The sequence below is a fragment of the Rhamphochromis longiceps genome, linkage group LG11, assembly GCF_057381845.1.
Source record: "Rhamphochromis longiceps isolate RC_006_pf linkage group LG11, R_longiceps_female_GT1.1, whole genome shotgun sequence".
Classification (NCBI taxonomy): Eukaryota; Metazoa; Chordata; class Actinopteri; order Cichliformes; family Cichlidae; genus Rhamphochromis; species Rhamphochromis longiceps.
This window is the reverse complement of record NC_140567.1, coordinates 21,169,717-21,188,883: the sequence shown is the minus strand read 5'-3', so window position 1 is coordinate 21,188,883 and position 19,167 is coordinate 21,169,717. Positions and strand designations below refer to the sequence as shown.

The window sequence follows — 19,167 nt, the reverse complement described above, 5'->3', positions numbered from 1 at the left end:
TAAATAACTTTACAGAATCTGGGATATACAGCTATACAGAAATGGGAACTATGCAAGTTGTAAACAGTTGTAGGATTAAAGATTATCGAATGTACAGAATGATTATTTACACATGGAATGATTTCCAACTGAATGGGGTCCAGTTGGAAATCACACGTAGTCTGTTTTTGATAATAGTCAATGTGATGAATCTGTTGCTGTTTATCGCAGATCTTTGCCATCTACAGACACAGAAATTCACATTAAACAGAAATTCATATATGGACAGAACCTCACAAATTTGAAACAGAAATTCTGAAATCCTCCCACAAATAGTGACATCTCACTTTGTGACGTCTGTAATTGCCTTGCAATCAAAAGTGTTGGCTGCAGCTACTTGCAATCGGCCTGTGATAGCAAAAACATTCGGTGCGATCACCGGACAGCCACCGATTTTCCTAGACACAAAGAGGATGTGATCCTATTTTTACTCTGGTGTGACTGAGCCTTGACATGTTTTCCCTATGAACCCAAGAGGCAACGGCATGTTCTGTTCATAGCTTGTTTGTGAGGCCAAAAACAATTTGTCCCAAGCTTAAACAGCCCTTTTAAAGATTAGCTGGTAATTATTTTTTCAGAAAATCTCATGCTCAGCTCTCTGATTTCAATGTAGTGGTTAAGATGCGGCACAAACTGGCGCTGGGAGAAGAGGATGAAGAAGTAGAGGAAAGAGAAAAAGGCGACTGGTCTGTAGCAAGTTTTAGGGCCTGTTATTTTAGAAAAGAACTGCGCAACATGTTATCCAGTCGTCTTGGAAATGTAAGTGTTTATATATGAACCAAATGGCTACACTCAAGGCCAGGGTCAAGAGAAACACTCATAAAAAAGAGGGGGGCCGACAACAGAAACCATTAACCCTGCATCACACTTGAAGAAAAACCAGCTCATCATCATTGTGTCATCTAATTGGGAACCTAATTATTAGCAAACACAGGAATCTGCAACAGCTGCATTCTGCTTGTTAGTGTTGGTGAACTGAAACCAAAGAAATAATGATCACATGAAGCACTGTAATTCCCTCACACTGGCTCACACTTGCTGAGTCGTCAGTGTAAGAGGAGCATTGCATCCACAAGCTTCCCCAGATTAGTGGTTATTAACAGCACAGGCCTTCCTGTGTGAGAGTTCCTGTCCTTGATTAAAGTGGCGATAACGCACATGCACGCTCAGAAAAAACACTTGCACATAGGGTAATACCCACATAAATTGAGGAAATGCAGAAGTGTTTCCCAGTCTCCCATATCTGTGTGTCTAATGGGCAGGGGGCACTGTGGTAATTCCCCGTGCCCCGTGGAGTGCAGGAAGGAAGAAGTGCCTTGTTTGTGGGTTGTTGTTTTTTTTTAGTCATTCTGATTTTTTTTTAACATTTATACAAATGTCATGAGAATGTGTGGAGAACACATGCAGCAAATAAATGAATAAATAATAAAAATTAAATTAAAATGAAACTTCTAGCTAGGATCTTTGGAAAAGCCATGTTAAAAACATCCTTTCTCTTTAACAGCACTTGGGAAATCCCTTTAAAAAAAAAAACCCTGACATTTCCAGTAGTGTGCACCAGTTTGCGTTCTCTTACACACAAATTAACTAGAACTACCATCGGAACACATGTGAGACTCAAATTTGTTACCTCTTGTCTCTTTTTCCAATTTTCCTTTCTCGTAGCCTCAAAGTGGATGTTTGTGCAGCCGTGAGTGGTGTGGGCATCCCCAGCTCTGTAGGTAAGCAGCTGTGCAGTAGCTGAAATCGGCTCTGCTGTACATACTGTATCATTATTAGAGTTTCCTGCTGGGAATCTTCTGCTCTTATACACCAATCAGAGTGGAGAACAAAGGTGGGTGTGAGGAGCAATAGATGAGATAGAAGACACACAAACACGCAAATGCAAATAGGACTTTATCCCATATCTAATGGAAAGTCACATCGAACCCAGACCCTTTAGAGCATGGCTGTGAAACATAAGGCCCAACAAAGACTTCAGTCCACAGTGGAAAAATATGAATTAATAAAAACTGTATGTTCTCTTTGTACAGGGCACCCTGGGCAATCTGCTAACAGATTTTTTCCTGTAATTTTATTTATTTATTATAAAGAAAACACCCACTGTTGAAGTTGCAGTTCTTTTACTTACAATAAGAAATTTTCAGGAATTAAATATTTAGTTAAATGTCTTTCACTGCTTTGCCCTACTTAAGATCAAAGTGGGCTGAATGTGGCCCGTGATGTCAAATGAGTTTGACATCTCCGCTTTAGGTTCAACAGTTAAGTAGTGTCGGATTGGCTGAATCGTCTACCTGTTAACTCAAATTTAATCTCTACTTATTTATTATTATCTTCTGTGCAGACCTGAGAGCGGAGCTGCAGCTCGATTGGCTCAAAGGCTCCAGGGGTGGAGTGAAGAGAGTGCTTTTCTTGGACACCGAGCAGCCTCAGCGCATGGGACTCCTGAGGCTGGGTCACAGTCGCCCACGTGCATGCCTGAGCTACACAATTTACCTCAGAGTGAGAAAATCAAACCGTGCACACGAACACACATACAAGAAATAGTTAATGAGCTTTGTAAGTGAGGTTGTGAATGACTGACAGCACGTTTCTCTCATTCTCATTCACACTTTATTCCAGGAGGAGGATGAGTTCAGGGACAAGCTGAGCCCCATCTCACTCGCTCTCAACTACAGCCTGGCTCCAGCTACTCTTGACCAAAGTCTTCCACCTGTCCTTAACCACTACAGCAGCACCTTCCTCCAAGAGCATGTAAGCATACATGTTGTATGTACATATAAACACATAATGCTGTACAGTACAGTGTACACGGCACATCAAAGAAGGATTTCTCCTTAGTTGGCCCTGTTTAATGGATTCTTTGGGGGAGCTTTTCTTTATCAGAAGAAAGGAGGCTTTAGGTTGTTGAAGACCTATGGAACAAATTTGTGATTTGTGACACTGGGCTGTAAAAATTGAACTAACTCAACTTCGCTAAGCCCAAAAGAGATCCAGAATCGACCTGAGATCATATTTTATTCAGTCATTGCTTGATTTAAAATGCTTGTCTTGGACACAAAAAGACTGACTCCCAAATATAAACCATCTGATTCACCTAAAATCAACTTGGAGTCTATCATTTCCCGGGATGGGACAGCGCAGTTTACCTTTGCAGATGAAACTGTTATAATCTAGAGTTTGGAGCAGTATATTTACTTAATAAAAATAGCAAAAAACTAAGAAAGGCCCTGATGTACGCTACGATCCAGCTCTAGGCCATTTTCAGACTTGTTATGATGGAAGAATATGCACTCGTTTGGTTGCGCTCCCATGTGTGAATTGAGTTAATATAAACATTAAGAAGCTTTTCAGCACTGAACTATGTTCACTGGAAACATGGATCATATGAGGTCATGGTGAAAAGAGGAGCACTGCCCATATTGTTTATCGTTTTTAATAAGAAGGATTTATTTTATTGTTTCCATTAAAATTAGCTCGCTCAGTTACACTTCCTTAAATTTTTGGACGTTAAGTGTCGTAATAAAACAAAACAGCAACAAACCGAGGACTATCATAGTAGCCGCAGAGAGACAGAAGTCAGATCTCTGCCCAAATCAGGCAGCAACACAACAAACCAAAGGCCTGTGTGAATGTGTATATGTTATATATATAGAGCACCTGCATCCTTCCGTGTCCTCATCTCACTCCTCTCTTTGTGCCCCTCTTCCTCTCAGGCTTACATCCTCCTCGACTGCGGCGACGACAATATTTGTATCCCGGACCTCCAGCTCTCTGCCAGCATGTAAGACGCGGCGGCACCCTTTGACCTGAACTTCTAAACACCCAACACTTCAGACAGCCAAACGCAGGCACCCACGCACACACAGCGAAACCAAAGCAACTGTGTCTGTTATTCCTCACACAATGCGCCAAGTTTACACTAAAGTTGCTCACATTATGGCCCCGTTTACCACGGAGCGTGTGTTTGTGAGTGTGCTCGTGTGCATGTTGCATATGTGAATTAACCTATTCTCCACAGTGCTTCCAGCTGTTCGATATCTCCATGTCAGCATTATGCAAACATCCTGTCAGCATTTACTGACTGATTAACACACACACACGTGTGCTGGTGGGGTTATTGTTGGGGTCGGAGGTACTGCATTCTTTGCAGCTGATGAGATTGCACATGTCCAGTCCCGAAAATTATTAACTAGAATTTACAGGGGAAAAAAACACATTTGTTTTTTTATATTTAATTACAGCAAAGTGCTTTATTTCCTGCCTCTGCTTTTTTCTCTTCCTGCAATAAAACGCACAAACACAGGGACCGCACAGAGGTGGTGATTGCAGATGACAACCTGGTCATGTTGACCATCACTGCGGTGAACCGAGGAGAGGGAGCCTACGAGACAGAGCTCTACGCATTGCTACCGCCTGAAGCTGACTACATCGGAGTAGAGCGCAGGGTGGAGGTAAATACTCACGCACACTCTTTTACACACATTGCACACAGATTTGTCTGACATCAATTATCCCAGTTTAATGTTAAGGGCCAGAAGGGTGGATGCTGAAAATAGATAAGACCAAAACTGTTGTCTCATCATCATTGAAGCCAAGTTCAAAAACTGGGAAGTGGGCTATTTGAGGCTTCAGTTACAGTCCGGCATCGCATCCTGTTGTGTCTTTGTGGTTTGTGTTTGTTAGACATGATTAAGGCAAGGCTATCAGCCGGGTATGCTCTACTGGCAACAGCTCAAAAGCCCCTATTATGATTTACAAGCTGCATTAGTGACCACGGAAATGGATAGGGTCAACTTCTGTGTGCATATGTGTGTTTACGTCTGCGTGTGTGTGTGTTTGCACGTGTGTGCGCTAATGAGTGTGTAATGGGGCTGTTTGATTGATGACATTGTTACTGTCAGAGCATTCATCACTCTTCCTCTCCTGTCCTCCCCCCTGCCTCTCTCCTTCTCTTTTTCACCCTTCTCACTCCCATCCCCCTTTGATGGTGTTATACTTGCCTCCCTTTGTCTTTTCGCTCACCACTTGACTCTCACTGCTCTCTATTTGTCACTTTCATTCACTGTTCTTGTCCCACTCTTACTGTCTTTCCGTACCTTGGATCTCCTCTAGTCTCTCTCTCAGTTAAACTGTGAGTACAAGTTGATCAATGAGTCCAGGATGGTGGTGTGTGACCTCGGGAACCCGATGGTGGCCGAGACGGAGGTGAGTTCTCGCACGTAAGCGCAAACGCACACACAAACGTTTCAACAACACCCACGCTAAGAAGGCGCAACTGTTAGGCCTCAGGTTTAATTCGCCCTGATTGATGCTTTCCAGTGATTGCTGATGTTCACCTTGACCTCCATTCCACACAGTCTGATTCACAGGGCTAGGCTTTGCATTCAGTCCAAGCGTGCATGTGTAGTAATAATCCATTTAGGTCGTGCGTGGCTGACACATGCAGGAAGCCAAGGCTTTGTAAAGTAAAGAGCGGTCCCATGTTACATGAAATTCTACCACTCAGATACACAGAGATGTGCTACAAAGCATGACATGTGTGTGAATGTGGGCTTTTGTTGTTTTTTTAAAGGCGTCAAGGCTGGCAGAGAGGTGCATTTGCTCTTTGGAGGTGACACATAGCATTCTGATAAATCAATTATGCGGTCATGTTTCACTGTTGGGGGAGGAGAGCATAACAAGAGCGTGTAAAAGGACAAGGCATGCATACACGTGTGTGTGTGTGTGTGTGTGTGTGTGTGTGTGTGTGTGTGTGTGTGTGTGTGTGTGTGTGTGTGTGTGTGTGTGTGTGTGTGTGTGTGTGTGCGCAGCTCTCCAGCTATCCAGATGTTTCCCATATTGAACTCTGCGCTTGCCCCATTGAACGTTCAGGAATCCATGAGCTGATGCAGAACATACCTCCATGTCCCCCGTACAGATTCTGGTTGTATTGTGCAGCTAAATAGTTCTCATCACTGGTGGTCAACCCTCTGCTGCATGAACAGAGCGATGAGTTAAGGGTACACGCCTGAAGGGAAGCAGTTTTTTTGGCTTTGGTATTTGCATTCATCTGCCTGCCTGCATCTCTGTCATCATTCTTCCTCTACTGGTCAGAATCTTAGTTTCAGTCATTTATCAATCAGTGGAGTCCTACTTTGAAGATGTGTTTTTTGTTAGTGTTTCACAAAATTGCAGTGCTTAAATTACTGATTCCAGCAAAATATAAATGAAAAATACTAAATTAATTGATTGCAAATTTTTGTTATAGGAGAAATGCAGTTATACACATATCATATTTATAGTAGCTGGAGGCTACTGGAGAGCATTAATGGAATGAGTAATGGCTGCACACAGTTTCCAAACCACAAAGTGATCTAACATAAGTATCAGTTCTAGCCACATCACATCAGAAATACAGATTTTATTTATAATGGCAATAAAAAAACTCTCCCCACCCTAGCACCGTTGAATCCAGACTGATTTCAGGTTTAAAACACCCAGATGTATTCAGCTAACCGCTTTTGTTGCTCACATATATAAGGCAAAGGAAGAAATCTGAATCTTACATTTCACTTTAGTGGTTCCCTCTTCTTTTGCACTACTTTTAGTTTCTGTTGCTCTCTTGCTTCATCTTTTTTTGTGACTACTCTGACACTGTGGCTCTTTTTCTTTTCCAAAGTAGAGTTTCTGCAGCTTCTCGGTTTGTTCCACCATTTGGAAAAGAAGTCGCCAGTTCCACATTTGAATAAATACATTTGTTTTTCAAACAAACACACAGAAGTCTTAATCTCTTAATTCAGGTGTTTTCAGTCTCATTGCCACAGTTGTACAAAAACATCTAGCCATGCAGTCGGTTTGCAAACATTTTGAAAGAGTGGCTCGTTCTAAAGAGCACACTGAAATCAAGCATGATGCTGTAATGGGATGTGACTGTTCAAACGCGTCAGTACATGAGATTTCGTCCCTCCTAGATATTCCATGATCATCTGTAAGTGGTTTTATGTGGTGAATGAATCCTCCCTTAGTTGTGCTGCAATAGACGTAGGCTGTCGGGGGATTCCCATGATGCATTGAGTTTTTCCCTTTCCAGTCACCTTCCTCACTCACTATGTGTTAACAGACCTCTCTGCATTGAATCATATCTGTTATTAATCTCTGTCTTTCTTCCACTGCATGTCTTTATCCTGTCTTCTTTCTCTCACCCCAACCGGTCGCAGCAGATGGCCCCGCCCCTCCCTGAGCCTGGTTCTGCCGGAGGTTGCTTCCTGTTAAAAGGGAGTTTTTCCTTCCCACTGTTGCCAAAGTGCTTGCTCATAGGGGGTCATATGATTGTTGGATTTTTCTCTGTATCTATTATTGTACGATCTACTGTGCAATATAAAGCGCCTTGAGGCAACTGTTGTTGTGATTTGGCGCTATATAAATAAAATGAAATTGAATTGAATTGTTATTGCAAAGTGGAACCATTTAGGAACCACAGCAACTCAACCCCAAAGTGGCAGACCACGTAAAGTTACAAACTGAGGTTTCCTAGTGCTGCGGCGCACAGTGTGTAAAAATCACCAACTTTCTGCTGACTCAGTAACAGCTCCAAACCTCTGACGTTAACATCAGCACACAAAATGTGAGCCGGGAGCTTCATGGTATTTAACCAAGCAGCTCTTGTAGCAATGATGAGTAGTAATGTGTACTTTTGTTCAGGTAGTGTAGTTTAGAGTCAGGTGTGCAGGGAAAAAGAGAGGAGTGTGAGTTCAACGTGATCCATGATCTTGATTTGAAATCACTTTTAATCCTCCAGCTGGTTGCTCAAAGTTTGCACTTTCATCCGTCTTTAAACACGGTCGCTGTGGTCAGTTGAAATTTTAATAATAGTAACCACCTTGTGATGCTGACAAGAAGTATTACATTGTCAGCGGAAAACCCTTTAAACCACTTCATTGGCATAAACCACTTCTCACTCTGTCGTTCCAAAGAATCATTGTTCTGTTAAATTATGAGCTAAACACACTGCGCGAAGCGTTGTGGCTGCCAAACACAGGAGCCGAGTATTTTAGCCAAGCTGCAGTTTTTGGAATACACAGTGCGCTGACGTAAGGCAGAGAATATAACAAAGATGCATTGCTTTGAGAAGGTTTAGGCGGATGTTTTGAAGATTTTCTGCACCATGAAAGCACAACCCATTTTCTAACCGACCTAAATTCAAGCTGACCACAGCGACTGAAGGACAGTACTGCAAACATTAACTCCCAGCTTTCAACCACAGAGTTCCAGGTGCCCTAAAGACAAATTTTAAGCTTCACCCTCTCTGAAACGGGAGGTAAAAGTGATGACTTCTCTCCAAATGGTTTGTTCTCACTTGGTGCCTGTCTCTGTAGAGCTTCTCTGCCTTGCTCATCTCTCACATGTGTATCCATAAAGATAACTTGACTTTGTAGTCCCACACTCCACCATCACTCCCCCTCTCCTCCCCCAGGTCTCCCTCTTGAAGTGCACGTCTGCATGCTGTCATTTTCCTCTCTGATCCATGTGCTTGACCTGTTGTTCAGCAGAACTCACATACCCGTGCACACACATGCGCACGCTGCCATGCCGTCGATGATGAACTAATTCCTGCATGTGTTTCGAGTTAGTCCAGAGAATTTAAACTGAGGAGACACAAGAAACTTAACTGTGGCTTTTATGTGTCTGTGTGTCTGCAGTCTGGCTTTTTTCTGATTTAAGAATCTCGCGCGCTATCAACACACACAACTTTGATAATCTGCCTTTGAGAACCCAGAAACTGATCTAGTTAATGTGACTTTTTATGTACAGATGGATTTTATTTCTCTGTCATCTTTCTTTAACAGCCCCTGCCCCAACACCCATTCTTTCTGTCATGTTTTTGATCAGTTCTCCCTGTTTTTTGTGTGTTTTTTTACATGCTCCTGCCCTCACCAGCTGTCTGTTGGCTTGAGGTTTTCAGTCCAAAGGCTAGAAGATGCTGGACCAAAAATCAGCTTTGAACTACAGATCCACAGGTGACACACCCACCAGCAGTCATGCTCAACCCCCCCCCCCAACCATCGTCACTGTTTCTGTCTCTTTCATACACGCACAAAGAGCTGTTTGTGTTTCATCTGATCCATGTAAATACGTTTCGTGTCTGTCCCGATCATGTTGCTGTCTGTGGTTTGATGAAACTAACCGCAGACGCAGAAAAATACAGATGGCCCCGAGGAGCTCCAGACAGGAGACAAGCTCTACACAAGATGCCCACTGTGTGCTTAATAGCGTTATTTTCAATATCTCACATCGCTAGATGCAGATGTTTGACTTTTGCAATCCCCCTGCTAGGGGAATTCTTGTCAGAGTCATCTGAACCTGAAAATCCGGCTTTATTATGAGTTCATCTTGAGTTTTGGTTCTGTTTGCACTGTATCAAAGCCTCACTGGAAATAATAAAATCAGTTTGTTCTTTTTATAGTTCTTTTATTTTAACATTTATTTTACCATTGTGTATATTTCCAGTTTTTATCTGTTGTACAGTGTCCTTGGGTGCTTTGAAAGGCGCTATTTAAATAAAATGTATTATTATTATTATTATTATTAACCGTATGAATGTCTCCACAGCTCCAACAAAGATAACTCCGACAGCAACCTGGTCAGTTTGAATCTGTCTGTCACCGCCCAAGCTCAGCTTGATTTACGTGGGTGAGTCAACCATTGCTTAAGTCTCTGAGACACGGTCGCCGAATGCTTTGTTGCCTTGAAACAAAGCATTATTCTAATTATCCTAAAGATAATTTGTTAATATGACAATCTTGTTTCAGGCTAAACTTCTTTATTTTTATTGTAGGATATTATTAAAATGCTTGAATTTGTGCTCCCTGTTCATCTGCAGATAGAAACAAAGAGCATAAAAACACATCTCTAGTCATAAATCTAAGCTAATCACGTGCACATGGAAAACCTTGGAGCCGCTGGCATGTTCATGGATTCCCGTATGCCTGCTGATGCACACAAGCGCACACACCACACACACACACACACACACACACACACACACTTCAAAGCTTGGAGCCTTACTTGTTGTTGTTTGGGTGTGGTCAGCCGTACACACAAACACAGCGGGACCTGGTATAAGCAAGACGAGGGCATGCTCCTATGTTTGCACTGTAAAAATGTCCCTGCTCAGATGAACATTTAAAATTTAGCAATTCACATTTTAATTCTCTGTTATTAGTGGGGGTGGTGTTTGCTTCAGTCTGATGCGATGTCTACTTTAATCCTGGAATTAAGTAAGATATTTTAATTAAGCTCATCATGGAGAGCTGCTGTTTGCTAAACTGGCTCAGTTATGTCCACTTAGCTGCAAACATTATGCCCACAGTGGGGAATGTAAACATTTTTGCCCACTTAGCTTAGACTACCATGAAATTATCAGAATGTCATCATCAAGAGGCAATTATAGCCCACAGTACTGACAATTCCACACCAGAAAAATCTTCAAACATTTTACTATTTCATATATATATATATATATATATATATATATATATATATATATATATATATATATATATATAACTGCACTAACAATGCCACTTCATTAGGTACATCTTTGCCTCCAAAGCTGCTCTAATTCTTTATGGCATGGATTCAACAAAGTGCTGGAAACATCCCTCAGAGGTTTTCGTCCATATTAACTCGATAGGATCACATAGTTGCTGCAGATTTGTTAGCTGCACATCCGTGATGGGAATCTCCCGTTCCACCAAATCCCAGAGGTGCTCTGTTGGATTGAGATTTGGTGACTGTGTCGGCCATTTGAGTACAATGAGCTCATTGTCATCTTCAAGAAACCATCTGACATGATTTGAGCTTTATGACGGTGTGTTATCCTGCTGGAAGCAGCCAACAGAAGATGGGTACATTGTGATCATAAAATACAGGCTGTAGTACTGTGTTTACTCAGTACTACAGGGCCAAAAGTGTGCCAAGAAAATATCCTCCACACTATTACACCAGCACCACTAGTAGCCCAAACCACAACAATTCAGGATGGATCTAAATTTTTAAATTGTTTACAACGAATTCTGACTCCACCATCTGAGTGTTGCAGCAGAAATCGAAACTCAACACTCAACACAGACAACACTTTTCCAGTCTTCTTTTATCCAATTTTGGTGAGTCTACGCGAATTGTAGACAGGAGTGGGACCTGGTGTGGTCTTGTGGTTCAAGGTTCATGTGCATTCAAAGATGCTCTTGTGCAAAGCTTGGTTGCCACAAGTGGTTATTTGAGTTACTGTTGCCTTCCTATCAGCTTCAAGGAGTCTGGCTGTTTTCTGACCTTTGACATCAGCAAAGCTCACTGGATGTTTTCTCATTTTGGACCTTTCTCTGTAACCTTAGAGATGGTTGTGTGGGAAAATCTGGCACCAACAAACATGCCACATTCAAAGTTGCATAAATCTCCTGATCCTTAGTTTCAGCTTCACCGAATCGACTTGGCTATGTCTGCATGTCTAAATGTGCTGAATTGCAGCACATGTGGGGTTGCCTGTTTAGATATTTGTGCTAACAAGCTGTTGAACAAGTGAACCTAATGAAGTGGCCAGTGAGTATATGTTAAAACTAAGGTAGTTAGTATTGGTGCTGCACTGTATAATCAGGCAGCATTGTCAGGGATATTTTAAATGGTCTGTTTTTGTCATATTTAGAAATAAGAAAAATACAAATTTAGAAAGTTCCTGTTGCCTTTAAACACAATATTTCTAATAAAAACTGAAAAGTATTAAATCAGGATTTATATGTGCAAATGCACTTAGAAAAAGTCCAAACCTATCCATGTGTACATGCATTATTATCACCACACTGTTTCTCTTCCCTCTTCTTTCCAGGGTGTCTCATCCCTCTCAGGTGGTGCTGCCATTCCCAAACTGGGAACCGAAAGAGAAGCCCATTAAAGAGGATGATGTTGGACCACAAGTCACACACATCTATGAGGTAAATTCCCTCCCTTACACTGAAACACAGCTGGGCAGTCTAATCAGCTGTGAGGAAATGAACAGGATGAATTTGTAGATGAAGAGATTGAGAAATGGAAAGGTGAGCTATTTTGTGTTTATCGTGCTGTTCAGAAAGTCTCGTCTAGGATGAAAAGAGCGGAAAATAGGTGTGGAAACTTGTGTATTAGGCCACATCAAAGGGTAGGGGCTCTGCAAGATGAAGGACACAGTAAAACCAGTAGCTCTATAAAGAATTAAACTCTGGCTGATCGAAGGTCTCCAGCTGAAGAGCAATTACTGCTGCAAAGGCAGGAAAAAGCAAGACAGCGGGAACCAGGAGCAACGAGAAAACAAGGCGAGCAGGGAGCATGGATGCAAACATTCTTAACTGGGGTCATAGTGTAATAAATAATAATTATTAAGAGGAAAAACAAGGTCAAACAGGATAGTGGGGGGGGGTGGCAGACAGGCCGGCGACACTTAACAATAGGGGCATGTGCATACGTGCATCTGTCTCCTATACATGTGATTTCTTTTTATTTTAAATAGATGGCAGCTTCATTGAACCGGAGCACTGCGGTGTCTGGTCTGTCCCGCAGCTGATAATGATTTTCATTTGCCGTACTTTTCCCAGTGGGCAGCTGCTTCTAGTTAGAGAGGACAGAGGGGTTTTTTTCTTTTCCTCTTGCAGAATTCCTGCCCTGCAGCAACAGGATCATGTCCTGTTTGGATGACTTGCTTCAGTGTTAATGACCGTGTGCATATGTGAGGACATATATATATATATATATGTGTGTGTGTGTGTGTGAGAGAGCAATAGACAAAGAAAGGGGCGAGTACAAAAGAGGGTTTATTGAATTGATGGTTCATTTAAGCTCATAATTCAGTCATCCTAAATTAGATATGGAATGATGAAGCTGGTGATGGTGTAGGTTTTACTTGTCTTGTATTTCAATCCCGAGAGACTCGAGGCTGCATTAGTATTATCTTCATTATTATGAAAACACAGGTGGCCCGTTTCATCATCCCACAGTTATGATAACCTGATTAGAGCTTTGGCCGCTTGAGACCGAGGCCGGAGAATACTGACAAGTCTCGCTGTTTTTTCTGCCGCCTCGCTCTCACCCGCAGCTCCATAACTCCGGTCCCAGCAGCATCGGGGAGGCTGAGCTTCACGTTGGCTGGCCGTCTCGCTTCCGCGATGAGAACCTGCTGTATGCCATGGAGATTAAAACTGACGGACCAGTGAGCTGCCGGACAAACACCAGCCTTAACCCGCATGGTTTAGAGGTAACATGAAATATACAGTGCGCAATACAAGTATGCAGCCAAAAAACAATCTCAAGAATGACATGTGGGTGTTTTGCTTTTAATAAGAATGAGTCTGTTTGCACATTGTGCATTTCTAACTGATCATTTACAGCACCTACTCATACAAACCGGCTTAGGTACATTTTTTTATTCATACCATTAGTTATATCTTTTTCTATCCCTTAATGGCACCATTTATGCCATTCACTCTTATTGCCGTTATTCTTGTGTTCTTTGTGTGTTTTTTTTCCCCCAATAGGCTCCATACAAGTAAGATGGATTGTTATGTTTACAAGCAGAAATGAGAGCTGGAATCATTTCCAGTATCTATGATATCACGCGTAGGATAATTGGAAAAGAAAACATGGAGTTATTTGAAAATGTGAATGTGTAATCATCTATGAAAACAGCAGCATGTGTCAGATCCTCTGAGGAGACTGATTACAGTAGTTACTTCTTTCACCTGACTGCGAAGTGTTATACCAAGATCGCACAAGCAAAGAGATTCACATAATGTTCTCCAAATTCCTTCTATGTAATTGGCGTCTCAACATCCGTGTTACTTACAGTCGGTAAATCAGTTATCCGTGCATCTGTGGCTTGTTTTCTGAGTGCCATCTCTGGGGCAGAGATGCTAATCACTGAGCTGCAGGAAGATAAAGGCATACATGTTGTTGCTATCCTTTGCTTTCTTAGCTGATGTAAGAGTCATAGTAGTTTCATGTCCTGCACAACTGGTCCAGTTTTTAAAATGTTTAAATGTAATTATACAGTGAAGACAAACACCTAGAGGAGAAACCATTCTGGCTCTTTATCTGTAATCTCAGAGTTGTGACTTCAAGAGTCTCAGGTTGTTCGCTCGTGTCTGCTTTTCGCTGTTCTCAGCTTCATGGTATGACCCGGAAATTAAATCGTTTTCAACCCTTCAAAAGATCAGCGATGAGATTTCTTAACATTTTGCTTTTTTTATTCCTCTGCTGGAGGTTTTGCGTAATATTATTATGTCTTCTAAAACATCTTAGAAAATCCTAAAAAAGGCCGCAGTGAAACAACGAGTTTTAATAAGGTGTCTGGACTGACAGAATACACTAACACATGTTAGAGTACGATTAAATTGGCACTATAAACTGTAAGCACTGAAACAGACAGGGCAAGTTAATTTACAAGGTACCTTTCATACAAAAAGGCAGACAATTTTAGTTATGTAGCGCCAAGTTGCCTCAAGGCGCTTTATATTGTAAGGCAAAGACCGTACAATAATACAGACAAAACAGAGAAAATCCTAACAATCATATGGCACCCCGTGAGTAAGTGCTTTGGTGAGTGTGGGAAGAAAAAACTCCCTTTTAACAGGAAGAAACCTCCAGCAGAACCAGGCTCAGGAAGGGACAGCCATCTGCCGGGACCAGTTGGAGAATCATATATCAAATTTTCTTTTCTTTCAAATGTAAAATGATCATTTTTACTTGCTTGAACAATAAGCATTGATAACATTTCCCTGTTTGTTTCAGATCTCCACTCTCCAGGACACACCAGAATTACTGGGCTTCCTGAGGAACACCAGCAGTCCTCCTCACCGCCACAAACGATCTATCAGCACCGCTCAGGATTACAGCAATAAAACCTTGGTGAGCCAACTGTAAAGTCTCTAAAGAAAACAAACTAAGCCAAATGTTCATTAGCCATTCACAGGTGTTTGATATATTTCTTCTCCCTCCACCAACCCTCTCCTTATGCAGAACTGCACTAATGTCTCCTGTCTGAAGATAATGTGTGTGGTCGGCCGGTTGGATCGCGGGCAGAGTGCTGTGGTAAAGATCCGATCGCGACTCTGGGCGCACACTTTCCTGCAGGTCAGTTGATTTTTTTGTGTTAACTTTTTGTTTTACTTTAATCGCTCAACTCACTCAGCAGGAAGGTCTGATATGTAACACGCCACCTTTAAAATAATAACTTTTTTATCTTAAAGCGGCGTAATGACCCCTACATTCTCAACTCTACCGTGTCCTTTGCGGTCACATCGATGCCTTATCGCATCCAACCCGCCACGCTGCCTCAGCACAGAAGCGCGGTATGATAAAAAGCAATAAAAATGAGTCTTTATGCCAAGCTTCGAGAAATAAGGAAAAATTTATAGACAGTTTTTTTTCCCTGCAGATGGGGACTCTGGTGTTATGGGGGACTCCTGATGTATCATTCGCTGTTCCACTCTGGGTCATCATCTTGGCCATATTGCTGGGGCTGCTGGTCCTGGCCATCCTGACATTAGCCATGTGGAAGGTACATACATCATCCACTATCCTCAGAACTCCTTGTGGTAGTTTAATTATTAAAAACTCTACTAACTGGCTAATGTGATTCCCTCAGTGTGGTTTCTTTGACCGGGCGCGGCCACCTGCCGATGATGACATCTCTGACCAGGAGAAACTGACGTCTGATCAAACAGGTGATGCATAAGACGTGACAGCTGCTGGTTGTAAGACAGCGGTTTAGGAGGGATGCGCACCTTCTGAATGACTTAAATCAGATCTGGGATCTGTATTAGTCGGGACCGACATTCCTTGGCTCGAGGTCTCTCTGTGAATCAACCGAACTGAAAGGACAAACCGAAAACTGCAGCTCCACACAGACTGGGACCAAAGCAAAGTTGGACCAGCACACTTAACAAGCTCCATCACACACACGTCTTTTGTTTATAGATTGCGATGAAGCACCAGAACTGAAGACAGACTGCACTTTGTTACCAAAACAATGCTTTAAATGTGTTACTGCACATTTTTGTTTGAGTAACAGAGAAAGAGACTTTAGATCTATGCACAAGTGCTGTTGTGAGTGTGTGTATGTGTAAGTCGGTGTGTGTGCAGGTACTGTACATACGTGTCTAATAGGTGTCACTTGTGTCATTCAGTTATTGATGTCTATCACCACCAGATTTAATTTATCCAAGTTCACACCCACACACACATGAGATGCAGCCACATGCATAAACAGAAAAGGCACAAAGTTGAATTGTATATTTATGAATGTATGTGCAATAATTTGAGAGTTGTGTGATACTTAAGCTTGTTTACACTGGCATTATTTTTATTAGAGCTTAACGTTTCCATTGTTTGTGTGCATACTGTAATTGATTAATTGTGATATTATTGTTGCTGAATGGAGCGTTTCTTTAGACTGATTTAAGCCAACACGTAACAATCAAAAAGAGAGGAACAAAGCGATACCAGTAAGAACAAAATAACTTATTATTTTCTTATAGTGAGTATAGAATTTATCTTCGAGGAACAGGCCGCATATTCACGGCTGAAGCGCTGTCCTGATAATTAAAGTTTTGTCTGTCATGTTGGATGTTTAAAAAAAAAATAGCGGTTGACAAGACTTCAAAAACTTGCTGCAAAGCCACAGTCCGTATCAGAAACGCAACGCAGTCCGAGACAGAGATGGTGTACATTACTGCGTGCACTGTGTATTACTTAACAGTACATTTAATGTTTGTTAATTATCTGTATCCTGCACAGACATGGAGAACAAAGCAGTGAGAACATCAGCATTTCCCTCAATTAAAAACTAAAAGTTAACGTGTACGTTTGAGCTGCTTCCGATTTTTGTATCGCCTGGGAAGTTTTATTAGAATAAAGTGTTGCTTGATTACTGATTGATTGCTGAACTTCACATTGCCGTGTCCGCTTACAAGTTAAAGAAATAGTAAATGTATTTTCTGCAAAGTGCACAGAAAACCAGTAAAGAACTTTTTGTACATGATAGACTGTGTACAATAGCTTTGTGCCTTGTCAGAGGAGCAAGGTTAACGAGTTCATTTTCCAATATGACAGCCTCTGCAGTTCTTTACAAAGTTTTAAAGAAGTTTTGCACCCAAGGATAATAAATAAATTGGGTATTTCAGTCTGTGTTTAAGTCTACTGTCTCCAAATCAGAGGAAGGACTCTTGCTCCCCCAGGTGGTGGAGTGTAGAAGTGTCTGTGCAAAGAAACTATGTTATCTAAGGAAACACAGTGCCATCTCGTGCCGTGCATTTGCCATACACTTTCTGCATAGAGGATAATGATGGCATGTAAAGGGCTTTATAGTTCATCCATCCATTTTTTTAATACTCCGTTTATCCAATTCAACAGGGCGCATATAGACATTTGTTCTCACTCACGTTAACACCTACTATCAGTTTAGAATTGCTAATTAACCAAATGCATGCAAGTCTTTGGTCTGTGGGAGGAAGCCAGAGTACCTTAAGACAGCCCACAAAAGTGCGGGGAGAACATGCAAGCAACTCCCTCTTTATAGTTAATTTACAGTTATTTACAACACTCTGTGTCAGAGGTGTCCAACATAAGGTCCAGGGGCCTGCGGGGTGGCTTTGGTAAAAGTGGAGGAAGGCATAAACTTTGGATATTTAAATGTATTTTCATACATTTTGCATCGTCCTTTCTGAAGACCTCACCTATGGCCTCTCATACTGAACCAAGTAAATAAGTAATAAATAAACAATTAAATTATAGAAAGTTTCTGTTTTGTTCCTTTATCTAATATAGAAATGTGTGGTTTTACAGTGGCTTTAAAAAAATAAATTTCTGTCATTTTCCATGTTTATTTCTTACAGTTTAAGGCCAAAAAGCCGTACTGAGAGACTTCTTTCATTTACTACAGCAGCATTTCTTTATCACGTAGAAAGATAAAGATTTAAGTGGGTGTGGCTAAGAATGTAAAACTAGTTTGATGTACAGACACTCTGTATACAGTTTATTTTTCCAAAGCTGATTTCTTCATTGAAGTTCCTTACCTTGAAGAGGAAAACATCTGTTGAGAGTAGCGTTGCTCCTTGGAGTTTCTCCATTAAGGAGCAGCTATTTCAAATTTAATACACACTACAAGTTCTCGGTTTTCAGGACACGAAGATGTTCCTGATAAAATATCCTGCAAGAGGTAAATCTGCTCATTTAATATGAATGTGTGCATGTTCTCAATATGAACTGAGACTTAATGGGCACCACACTAAATCCACACTATTTAGTGTTTTATGAGAAAGAAACGAAATGGGATTGTGTTATTTAGCAAAGATTTCGGCAATCACAATCTTCAAAGAGCTTCTCTGCAGCGCTGTGACTGCTATTCAGAATACGAAAGATCGTTGTCAGAAATATCAAAGCAGGAGAGTGGAAGCGAAGGCGTTATCGGATATCTCTCGAGTGGAAACATTTATCATATTCTCACAGATGGTAAGCCTCATTTGAACATGAAAACACAGCTGACGGACCCTTTCCTTCTACCTCTGTCACTCACAAACACAAAAACACCCCCTCCCCACCTTCACCCTTACAATACGGTAAGCAAGGACATCTTGTGGAAAGGAAACATGAAAAGACACGTGCTGCATTTATTCTTTATCATCTCTTTATTTCTTTGAATATATTTGATCAAATGTAAAATCAAACATTTGGAGTAAAGATTTAACAGTTTTCTGACTAGCAAATATCAACACCATCAAAATAAAGGAACATTATTGATACTTACTACATAATGTACGCATATAGGACATACTCTATCTTAGCTAAGATTTATCCAAACAGACCCAAATTACAAAAAAAATTTTTTTTTTTTTTTTTTTATTTTAGTCTTTGACTCCCGTTATTTCCTGGGTTTTTGAGCTGGTGCAAAAAGAAAATATCTTAGGTGAAGCGGTATCTTGTATCCTTGTCAAATAAATGATGAAGTATTTATAGAAATAAAATGTCACTTTAAAGGTCTGTACATGGGGATCAGTGTTTTTCCTCTCCACTGGCAACAAGGTCATACCAACGTTAGAATGGAAGACTTTGGCTATTTACAAATCG

The 19,167-nt window shown here is 41.3% G+C and overlaps 1 protein-coding gene across 1 annotated transcript in view; it reads left to right on the top strand.

The window, feature by feature from the left end:
• The window catches only part of itga8 (integrin, alpha 8), a 42,789-nt gene extending 24,968 nt beyond the window's left edge, over positions 1–17,821 (top strand). The window contains exons 16-30 of the mRNA XM_085422827.1: positions 1,705–1,760; positions 2,384–2,541; positions 2,662–2,793; positions 3,756–3,823; positions 4,346–4,493; positions 5,155–5,247; positions 8,959–9,038; positions 9,631–9,711; positions 11,903–12,008; positions 13,142–13,300; positions 14,833–14,949; positions 15,061–15,174; positions 15,291–15,392; positions 15,479–15,601; positions 15,689–17,821. Of these exons, the coding sequence (XP_085278953.1) occupies positions 1,705–1,760; positions 2,384–2,541; positions 2,662–2,793; positions 3,756–3,823; positions 4,346–4,493; positions 5,155–5,247; positions 8,959–9,038; positions 9,631–9,711; positions 11,903–12,008; positions 13,142–13,300; positions 14,833–14,949; positions 15,061–15,174; positions 15,291–15,392; positions 15,479–15,601; positions 15,689–15,778 (1,627 nt within the window). The 3' untranslated portion in view covers positions 15,779–17,821. The remainder of the gene's footprint in view (positions 1–1,704; positions 1,761–2,383; positions 2,542–2,661; positions 2,794–3,755; positions 3,824–4,345; positions 4,494–5,154; positions 5,248–8,958; positions 9,039–9,630; positions 9,712–11,902; positions 12,009–13,141; positions 13,301–14,832; positions 14,950–15,060; positions 15,175–15,290; positions 15,393–15,478; positions 15,602–15,688) is intronic.
• The last annotated feature ends 1,346 nt before the right edge of the window (positions 17,822–19,167 follow it).